This window comes from Capricornis sumatraensis, chromosome 4 (genome assembly GCF_032405125.1).
Source record: "Capricornis sumatraensis isolate serow.1 chromosome 4, serow.2, whole genome shotgun sequence".
Lineage (NCBI taxonomy): Eukaryota > Metazoa > Chordata > Mammalia > Artiodactyla > Bovidae > Capricornis > Capricornis sumatraensis.
In genome coordinates this window covers 38,487,433-38,498,898 of record NC_091072.1, presented here as the reverse complement: position 1 = coordinate 38,498,898, position 11,466 = coordinate 38,487,433, and the positions used below count along the sequence as shown (strand labels likewise).

At 46.5% G+C, this 11,466-nt stretch overlaps 1 protein-coding gene across 1 annotated transcript; it reads right to left on the bottom strand.

The window, feature by feature from the left end:
- Window positions 1–2,969: 2,969 nt before the first annotated feature.
- LOC138078555 (protein FAM90A13-like) lies at window positions 2,970–8,636 on the bottom strand. The gene is made up of 4 exons (XM_068971396.1): window positions 8,583–8,636; window positions 7,882–8,078; window positions 7,348–7,453; window positions 2,970–3,689 (listed from the first exon to the last, which is right to left on the bottom strand). The coding sequence occupies exons 1-4, from the start codon at window positions 8,634–8,636 to the stop codon at window positions 2,970–2,972; spliced, it is 1,077 nt and encodes a 358-aa protein (XP_068827497.1).
- Window positions 8,637–11,466: the final 2,830 nt, after the last annotated feature.

Here is an 11,466-nt window from a genome sequence, read left to right as displayed (position 1 = left end):
TTTTGGCATTCTTTCCTTTTCTTCAGATATGTACCCTGGAGTGGAATCGCCTTTGTTCCTTGAGGGTTTTGACAGATGATTTTTCTTCTGAAAATATGTAGTTTAATATTTTCTGTCAAGTATGTATAATGAGCTTTGTGTTGCCCCCCCCAAGTTCATATGTTGAAGCAGGAACACTCAGTTCATCAGAAGGTGAGTTTATCTGGTGAGCCTGCAATGAGAGCCAGGATTAGATTAAAGTGATGGCCTTCTGGTGGGGCCCTAATCCAATGTCATCTGTGCCCTTAGAAGCAGGAGAAGACACCAGGGGTCTGAGCAAGAGGAAAGGCCCTGTGAGGACACAGTGAGTTGATTCCTGTCAGCTGTACATGGACACAGGCCTCGGGGACAAAGAAATCCATCTGTGCCTTGATCTGGGAAATTCTGGATCCAGGAAACCGTGATGGAAACTAATGCGAAACTCCAGACTAGGGTAGGAGGGAATGCGCTATTTCACACTAAAGACTTCAGAACATTTTCCATGTATTTGTCCATTCCCTCAGGAGGCAGAGACTTAATATAGAGCTCTGCTCGGGGATTTCATAAGACCAGAATGTGGTCAGTGAGGATGAAGGGCTTAGGAATTCCATGAAAAGAACTTCAGGATGCTGTGTGCATCTAATGTCTATATAATGTCAACCTATGTACATTCTTTCTCATTCTTCATTTGTCATGAGTTCTATTTCACACATCTTGAAATGATGTATAAATTCAAATAAGTTTTTAAAAACATAAATCTTATCTCACACTTTTTCAATTTTTCAAAATATATTGTCATTACACATTTTTTGTTATCTTTCTTCCCTAGGCTATTTAAATGACTATTTTTGTTTTGAAAGTAGGAAACTGTTGGACCCCTCTTTGCTTATTCTAAATATTTTGGGTCAAGTGTGGCTAAAGAGCTGTGTGCCATCACCTGGGCAGATGGAGGGCGACCATCTTCTCACAGCTGACAGCACGTGTTCTGATGGAGCCCAGATCTGTGCCATCTCACTAAAATCGTCCTGTGTCCTGAACCCCTGCCCCCTGGAGGTGCAGGCCCAAGAATATCAGCCCATCCCTAATAATTCCAATCTCATCTGGCTTCTGTGACAGACTCCTCTCTACTCCTGTGCTGCTCAGAGGATTCCATAAAATAGAGCATTCTCAGGCCCATTCAGAGCCTTTGAATTGACAAAGTTGAAGATCAGATGATGTTTTCTTTTGTGAGAATCTAAGAATGTAATGAGGAGGATTTAGATCCTGAGACAAGGGAGTAAAAGGAATAGGCTGTGACCCAGGTCACAGAGAAAGACAGTCTCAGAAGTTTGGGGCAGTCTGGGCCCAGCCCCAGTGTGCCAGCTGTCTCCCTGACAGTTTCATCCCCTTGTGCCTTCAGCCAGCAGGTCCCTGCCCTTGAGGTGCAGGGCTCTGCAGAATGAGGAGATTCCCCCAACTGTTGCTCTGTAGGAAGGAAGGAGCACGGTTTGCTCTTCCAAGGAAGTCCTCTCCACATGGCTCAGTGGCTGTTCTTGGACCTACTCAAGTCTTTTCCTGCTGGAGAAGAGAGGCAGCCGGTGAGGTGGGTGATCTCTGCCCACCACCTCCAGTGCTTCTCAAACCCTGCTGCTCGTTTGATGACCTCAGAGCAGCGGCAAGCCCGGTGCCCAGGCCTCAGAACAGACAATGAGCTCTACCTGTAAGGAGGATTTGGGCGTATGTACACATTGCAACTCACCAACTGAGTCCAGTGTGGCCAGAGTGAGAATAAACCAATACAAATGCTTATCATATTCTCTACGCACGAGACTCACACGGTGCATTGTCAATGTGCACGTGTGGGGGTCTGGGAGGGCCTGATTCTGTATTTTTAATAAGGTCCCCTGAAGCTCCTCTTTCCCTCAATTACAAAATCTATCTTGAGTAAAAATAATATTCAGATCCTCTTCAAGACTTAGAGATAAAAACCACATAAAACATGTCTTATATGGTAGAACTTTATTAAAATTGAAAGAAAATGTTTATTCTATGGTAAATTTTATAAAATTTTTGAGAGATATTATATCAATCCTAGCAAAATCATCATTAAAAAGGAAGGCAGGAACTTGCAAATTTGATTTAGGGCACAGGAAGGCCCTGCTAGGGCTGGGTTCAGGGCCTGCCTGCCACAAAATGCTCTTTCTACATCTCTTGATATGATTGTATAGTTTTTCTTATTTATTCTATAAATATAGAAAAAATTTAAATAAAGCTTTATAGTAACACCCCTGGTGGCTCAGAGGGTAAAGAATTTTCCTGCTACAGGAGACTCAGGGTTGATACCCCGGTCAGGAAGATCCCCTGGAGGAGGGCATGGCAACCCACTCCAGTATTCTTCCCTGGAGAATCCCCATGGACAGTGGAGCGTGGCAGGCTACAGTCCATGGGGTTAAAAAGAGTCAGATATGACTGAGCAACTAACACTAATAAAACGTAATAAACACAGCCATGGGAAGGTCCCCCACCATGATTTACAGGGAAAGACTCCAGAGAGTCCATGAGTCTCATCTCAGGACAAGGCACTGCTGACCTTCTGCAGAGCAGAGTCAGGCCCTTTAGGCAGGTTCCAAATGTTCAGATACAGATACTACCATCAAATACAGATACAACCATCACTTCCTGTCTACACCATGGTTACAGGTCACTCATAGAGTTTGCCTCAATTGCTTATAATCCTTTTAGGTTGACAGCTTGCCGTCCGGTTGGATAAGCGCCATGGGACAGACTGGGGTTCCATGAGGAGACAGGGCAGTGTGTGCAGCTGGGTGTCCCCAGGGAGGTCCGGTCCCACTGCTGTCTCGCCTACCAGGGTGGGGAGTCGGGCTTCACTGGGAACAGCCGCTCCCTCTAACACCCTGCCCACCTCCCAGAGTCACAGTCAAGTCAGGGCACCGGGCGCTAGAGGACGAGTCTCAGTTGCCACTGGTGTCTGCGTCCCAGTCACTCTCTTCAGAGGAAGAAGACACCTGGAGGTCATCGTAGAGGACGCTCCGGGGCCTGGGGACAGCGAGTCCCTCGGGCGTCTGGTCAACGGACGGGCTCTGAGCAGGAGGGGCTGGCCGCTCCGCAGGCCCCGGAGACGGGGGCGCCGTGTAGCGGCAGCTCCAGCAGCCTTCGGCATCTCTCAGGAAGCGCATCCTGAGAGGCTGGGCCCGAACACGGATGATGATGGGCGGCAGGTGGGCTGCAGGGACGGTGCGCACACTCCTGGAAGGAGATCTGTCCGCGGGAGGCTGAAGGTCAAAGCGTTGCCCCTGGGCAGGTGTCTCCCTGGATGCACGGAAGGCCATTCTCGGTCCACGTCCAGCTGTGCTGGGTGGAGGAGGGAGATTCAGGAAGGCCCCCAGATCTGCTGTAGGAGTGCTCTGCTGGGGGGTCTGGACGGGGCTGAGTCTAGGTTTCTTTGGGGGGTTCACACATGTCAGAGTGGGGTTGGTGGGGCTCTGAGCCCATCTCTTGCCTGGAGCCTCGATGCAGCCCTTGGAAGCCTGGACCAAATTCTTGCCGATGAGAGGCACTGTGGGGAGGCTGGATTTCACATTATCTTTCCTGGTGGGTGACCCTCTTGAGTGATCTGGATCCTGGAAGGATTTCCTCTTGGATGTGTGGATAAGCAGGGGCATGTTTGGGTGCTGTAAGAGAAGACCACACAGAGAGGCCAGGTGTGAGAATCTCCTCTCCCTCCAATAAAACACCTCATAGGAATTAATTTTATATGATAAGATAGTCAACATCAGGTTTGCATATAAAAAAAGAAAATTACAGTATGACCTTGATACATTTATGGATCAAATAGGTAAATGGAAATGTTATAAAAATATCTCTCATTAAGTAAGGGGAGGCAAGCTTTTGGTATACCCTCTTCTTAGGACTGTATACAGCTTGGTGTTTTGCAGGCACCTTGATGGCAAAATGAGTTTCCATGGTCATGGAAGATGAATGACAATTCACAGATTCCTGTTCTAACTTAAAGGATTCGACTATGGAAGCTACTGAATGTGGTCCACTGGAGAACGGAATGGCAAGCCACTTCAGTATTCTCGCCTTGAGAACCCCAGGAACAGTATGAAAAGGCAAAATGATAGGATACCAAAAGAGGAACTGCCCAGGTCATTAGGTGCCCAATACGCTACTGGATATCAGTGGAGAAATAACTCCAGAAAGAATGAAGGGATGGAGCCAAAGCAAAAACAATACCCAGTTGTGGATGTGACTGGTGATAGAAGCAAGATCCGATGCTGTAAAGAGCAAGATTGCATAGGAACCTGGAATGTCAGGTCCATGAAACAAGGTAAATTGGAAGTGGTCAAACAGGAAATGGCAAGAGTGAACATTGACATTCTAGGAATCAGCGAACTAGAATGGACTGGAATGGGTGAATTTAACTCAGATGACCATTAGATCTACTCCTGTGGGCAGGAATCCCTCAGAAGAAATGGAGTAGCCATCATGGTCAACAAAAGAGTCCGAAATGCAGTACTTGGATGCAATCTCAAAAACGACAGAATGATCTCTGTTCGTCTCCAAGGCAAACCGTTCATTATCACGGTAATCCAAGTCTATGCCCCAACCAGTAATGCTGAAGAAACTGAAGTTGAACGGTTTTATGAAGACCTACAAGACCTTTTGGAACTAACACCCAAAAAAGATGTCCTTTTCATTATAGGGGACTGGAATGCAAAAGTAGGAAGTCAATAAACACCTGGAGTAACAGGCAAATTTGGCCTTGGAATGCAGAATGAAGCAGGGCAAAGACTAATAGAGTTTTGCCAAGAAAATGCCCTGGTCATAGCAAACACCCTCTTCCAACAACACAAGAGAAGACTCTACACATGGACATCACCAGATGGTCAACACCGAAATCGGATTGCTTATATTCTTTGCAGCAAAAGATGGAGAAGCTCTATACAGTCAACAAAAACAAGACCAGGAGCTGACTGTGGCTCAGATCATGAACTCCTTATTACCAAATTCAGACTTAAATTGAAGAAAGTAGGGAAAACCGCTAGACCATTCAGCTATGACCAAAATCAAATCCCTTATGATTATACAGTGGAAGTGACAAATAGATTTAAGGGCCTAGATCTGATAGATAGAGTGCCTGATGAACTATAGAATGAGGTTCGTGACACTGTACAGGAGACAGGGATCAAGACCATTCCCATGGAAAAGAAATGCAAAAAAGCAAAATGGCTGTCTGGGGAGGCCTTACAAATAGCTGTGAAAAGAAGAGAGGCGAAAAGCAAAGGAGAAAAGGAAAGATATAAGCATCTGAATGCAGAGTTCCAAAGAATATCAAGAAGAGATAAGAAAGCCTTCCTCAGCAATCAATGCAAAGAAATAGAGGAAAACAACAGAATGGGAAAGACTAGAGATCTCTTCAAGAAAATTAGAGATACCAAGGGAACATTTCATGCAAAGATGGCCACAATAAAGGACAGAAATGATATGGACATAACAGAAGCAGAAGATATTAAGAAGAGGTGGCAAGAATACATGGAAGAACTGTACAAAAAAGATCTTCACGACCTAGATAATCATGATGATGTGATCACTAATCTAGAGCCAGACATCTTGGAATGTGAAGTCAAGTGGGCCTTAGAAAGCCTCACTACAAACAAAGCTAGTGGAGGTGGTGGCATTCCAGTTGAGCTGTTTCAAATCTTGAAAGATGATGCTGTGAAAGTGCTGCACTCAATATGCCAGAAAATTTGGAAAACTCAGCAGTGGCCACAGGACTGGAAATGGTCAGTTTTCATTCCAATCCCAAAGAAAAGCAATGCCAAAGAATGCTCAAACTACTGCACAATTGCACTCATCTCACATGCTAGTAAAGTAATGCTCAAAATTCTCCAAGCCAGGCTTCAGCAATACATGAACCGCGAACTCCCTGATGTTCAAGCTGGTTTTAGAAAAGGCAGAGGAACCAGAGATCAAATTGCCAACATCCGCTGGATCATGGAAAAAGCAAGAGAGTTCCAGAAAAACATCTATTTCTGCTTTATTGACTATGCCAAAGCCTTTGACTGTGTGGATCACAAGAAACTGTGGAAAATTCTGAAAGAGATGGGAATACCAGACCACCTGATCTGCCTCTTGAGAAATCTGTATGCAGGTCAGGAAGCAACAGTTAGAACTGGACATGGAACAACAGACTGGTTCCAAATAGGAAAAGGAGTACGCCAAGGCTGTATATTGTCACCCTGCTTATTTAACTTCTATGCAGAGTACATCATGAGAAATGCTGGACTGGAAGAAACACAAGCTGGAATCAAGATTGCCAGTAGAAATACCAATAACCTCAGATATGCAGATGACACCACCCTTATGGCAGAAAGTGAAGAGGAGCTAAAAAGCCTCTTGATGAAAGTGAAAGAGGAGAGTGAAAAAGTTGGCTTAAAGCTCAACATTCAGAAAATTAAGATCATGGCATCCGGTCCCATCACTTCATGGGAAATAGATGGGGAACAGTAGAAACAGTGTCAGACTTTATTTTTTTGGGCTCCAAAATCACTGCAGATGGTGACTGTAGCCATCAAATTAAAAGATGCTTACTCCTTGGAAGAAAAGTTATGACCAACCTAGATAGTATATTAAAAAGCAGAGACATTACTTTGCCGACTAAGGTCCGTCTAGTCAAGGCTATGGTTTTTCCTGTGGTCATGTATGGATGTGAGAATTGGACTGTGAAGAAAGTTGAGTGCTGAAGAATTGATGCTTTTGAACTGTGGTGTTGGAGAAGACTCTTGAGAGTCCCTTGGACTGCAAGGAGATCCAACCAGTCCATTCTGAAGGAGATCAGCCCTGGGATTTCTTTGGAGGAAATGATGCTAAAGCTGAAGCTCCAGTACTTTGGCCACCTCATGAGAAGAGTTGACTCATTGGAAAAGACTGTGATGCTAGGAGGGATTGAGGGCAGGAGGAGAAGGGGACGACCGAGGATGAGATGGCTGGATGGCATCACGGACTTGATGGACGTGAGTCTGAATGAACTCCGGGAGATGGTGATGGACAGGGAGACCTGGCGTGCTGCGATTCATGGGGTTGCAAAGAGTTGGACACGACTGAGCGACTTAACTGAGCTGAACTGATGGAAGCTACTGATAAAATCACTTCCATGTCCCTGCCAGCTTCTCGCCAGACATGCGAGTAAGAATGCAAAATCAAAGGCACCACGAAAAATGGCATCTGAAAAATAAATGCTGACATTGTCAGGAAAGAACATGACCGGTTTCCTCCCAGAGACAGGACTGAGGCCAGTCGATTAAAGAGGGGACCCAAGAGACTGACCCTCAGGCAGAGGCCAGGCTCCGGCTCCTCCTTCCAGCTCTGCGGCTGCTGAGCGCGGGGCCTCCTGGGAAATCGCTGCAGGAGCTTCCTCTGCTGCTCCTCTTTCCTGCAACACAAACAGGTCAAGTGTCAGAACCCAGTGTCCTTGTCACCGATGGGCCTGACAGTGCTGTGGCCCAGCCCCTTTCCTCATTTGGGGGTGACACTGGACCTGAAGCCCTCTGCCTTTGTGCAGACCCCCCATGTCCTTCCCTGACTCCAGAGGCCCCTGCAGGGTCTCCCAGGAAGTCCTGTCTCTTCATCTCTATGGCTTCGGGGCCTGTCAGGTGCAAAGCAGTGTGTGTTCCCCACTCTCCTTAGTGACTTCAGGGCCTGGTGTGAGCCCCCGAGTGTGGCCCCTGAGCACGTGGCTCCTGTCTCTGTCTCCCCAGTTGCCCTGTCCTTTCTAGAGATGGCTCAGCACAGTGTCGACAAGGAGAGGTACCGCCTCCAGATTTCAGCCCCGACCTTGGGTCCCACCTCCCCACCGCTCACCTCTGCCTTTCCTCCTCCTTTCTCTCAGCCGCATTAGGGGTCCCTGGGGTCGGTGGGTCCTGCAGCTTCCACGCCAGGTTCTCCTTACCGAATCTGGACCCCAAGGGCAGGGGCACCAGTGCCCCTTGCCAGCGCTTCATGGGGCACCTGAGGCTCCTTGCTGTGTGCCCAAAGGCTCCACAGTCCTTACACTTCACCTGTGGGTGGAAGAGAAGGTCAGTGAGTTAGCAGAAGCCACAGGCACGAGTCCAAAGGGAATGCAAGGACGGATGGAGAGGGTTGAATGCTGGTTTTGGAGAAAGGACGTGGTTCCTCACGTGCCGAGATATTTACAATATTGTGGTTCCCAAAGCCCTCGTCAGGAGCATCAGAGGAGGAGAGGCTGGCAGTGTAAGTTGAGCAGTAAGAGCCCACTGAAAGATCTGGATGAAGCCAGGGCAGACATAACCCCAAGGAGCCCAGGTGGTTCCTCGAAGGCTCTGAGTGGCCCAAGCTGCTGGGGAGGGAGGTCGAGGCAGCTATCTTTGGATGCAAATGTACTAGTGAGTTATGGACCCAGAATATTCCAGGTCTAAACCCTGTCTCTGCAGTCCATGCCACCCACAGATTCCCGGCAGGTCCAAGCCTCCACTCACCATAGAGTCTTTGTCCTGTGGCTGGGGAGCCGTCTGCCTCCCAGGTCCCGGGTTTTGCTTCCTTACTTTCTGGTCTTGAAAGAGTCGGCAGGCTCTCAACCATCCGTACTGACCATCCATCTTCCACACCTACTGGAGATTCTCCTCAATCTTAATTTTTGGATTTCCTCTGTGAAAAGAAAGAAAAACTGTCATACTAATGCAGAGACACAGAGACATCCCTGCCCTATCGACCCTAAATGGGGATCATGACATCGCGACCGGGTTTCTGACAATTTGACTTCTTCTGCCAAGATCTTTCTCTTCACAGAAAGTGAAGAAGAACGAAAGAGCCTCTTGATGAAAGTGGAAGAAGAGAGTGAAAAAGTTGGCTTAAAACTCAACATTCAGAAAACTAAGATCATGGTAAATGGATAGGGAAATACTGACAGACTTTATTTTTTGGGGCTCCAAAATCACTGCAGATGGTGACTGCAGCCATGAAATGAAAAGACACTTGTTCCTTGGAAGAAAAGCTATGACCAATCTAGACAGCATATTAAAAAGCAGAGACATTCCTATGCTAACAAAGGTCCACCTAGTCAAGGCTATGGTTTTTCCAGTAGTCATATATGGAGTGAGATTTGACTGTAAACAAAGGTGGATGGCGAAGGATTGATGCTTTTGAACTGTGGTGTTGGAGAATACTCTTGAGAGTCTCTTGGACTGCAAAGAGGTCCAACCAGTCCATCCTAAAGGAGATCAGTCCTGAATATTCAATGGAAGGACTGATGCTGAAGCTGAAACTCCAATACTTTGGTCACTGATGCAAAGAACTGACTCACTTGAAAAGACCCTGATGCTGGGTTAGATTGAAGGCGGGAGGAGAAGAGGACGACAGAGGATGAGATGGTCAGATGGCATCACCAACTTGATGGACATGAGTTTGAGTAAGCTCCCGTAGTTGGTGATGGACAGGGATTCCTGGTGTGCTTCAGTCCGTGGCGTCCCAAAGAGTCAGACATGACTGAGCAACCGAACTGAAAAACTGCTCAGACATTTCTGTATTCTCCCCTGATTACTGACACACAGATTAGGACCCAGACTAACATGCATTTGGATTTGCATCCTCGGAAGACTAAGTTTAGAGACTTGGGTTACATGTATCACATTCTAGGAGATAAAAGATCTCCCTACATGTATACAAATATTTGTTCTAGGGGAAAGCTACACTTAATATTGAGGAATAGGCATTTGAAAATCAAAAATAAGTGTGATCAATTTTGAAACCTGGATTCTCCCATTTGACATCAGGGAAGACAATTTTCAAGTACAAATTCACTTCAAATTATCTTCCTCTCTACTAGATTAGGGGCTTCCCTGCTGGCTCAGAGGCTAAAGTATCTGCCTGGAATGCAGGAGACCCGGCTTCGATTCCTGGGTCCGGAAGATCCCCTGGAGAAGGAAATGGCAACCCACTTCAGTACTCCTGCTTGGAAAATCCCATGGTTGGAGGAGCCTGGTGGGCTACAGTCTATGGGGACGCAAAGAGTCGGACACGACTGAGCGGCTTCACTTCACTACTAGATTAGATGATTCACAGCTGACAGTCTGTTTTCTGGAACTTTTGTCCTCAACGTCTCATTCGTACCTAGCTAAGAATTGATGCTTTTGAACTGTGGTGTTGGAGAAGACTCTTGAGAGTCCCTTGGACTCCAAGGAGATCCAACCAGTCCATTCTGAAGGAGATCAACCCTGGGATTTCTTTGGAAGGAATGACGCTAAAGCTGAAGCTCCAGTACTTTGGCTACCTCATGAGAAGAGTTGGCTCATTGGAAAAGACTCTGATGTTTGGAGGGATTGGGGGCAGGAGGAGAAGGGGACGACCGAGGATGAGATGGCTGGATGGCATCACGGACTCGATGGACGCGACTCTGAGTGAACTCCGGGAGATGGTGATGGACAGGGAGGCCTGGCGTGCTGCGATTCATGGGGTCACAAAGAGTCGGACACGACTGAGCGACTGAACTGAACTGAACTGAATGTGAAATACATGTTTCAACCAAGGGTGAACAAATAATGTTTTTGGCTTTCAATAGTATGCATATTCAGTGGAAATCTAATCAGCCATAAAAAAAAAAAAAGAAAAAAGCTTGAGATCTTATTATTTTCCAGAACATGAAGAGACATTACCGTTATGATGCTAATGAATTAAGTCAGAGGCTGAAAGCAAACACAAAGGACTTCACTCCTGGGTAGAACAGTGAGAGCAAACAAAAAAGTAACAAATCAACACATCGATAAACAAACCAGAAGACAGAGGCAAACACACAGATACGCAGAACAGTTAGCGGACAATAGGGAGGAAGCTTCCAACATCCACTGGCTCATCATAAAAGCAAGAGAGTTCCAGGAAAACATCCATTTCTGCTTTATTGACTATGCCAAAGCCTTTGACTGTGTGGATCACAACAAACTCTGGAATATTCTTAAAGAGATGGGAATATCAGACCACCTGTCCTGCCTCTTGAGAAATCTATATGCAGGTCAGGAAGCAACAGTTAGAACCGGACATGGAACAACAGACTGGTTCCAAATAGGAAGAGGAGTACGTCAAGGCTGTCTATTGTCACCCTGCTTATTTAACTTATATGCAGAGTACATCATGAGAAACGCTGGGCTGGATGAAGCACAAGCTGGAATCAAGATTGCTGGGAGAAATATCAATAACCTCAGATATGTAGATGACTCCACCCTTATGGCAGAAAGTGAAGAAATAAAGAGCCTTTTGATGAAAGTGAAAGAGGAGAGTGAAAAAGTTGGCTTAAAACTCAACATCCAGAAAACTAAGATCCTGGCATCTGGTCCCATCACTTCATGGCAAATAGATGGGGAAACAGTGAAAACAGTGGCAGACTTTATTTTCTTGGGCTCCAAACTCTCTGCAGATGATGGGTGCGGCCATGAAATT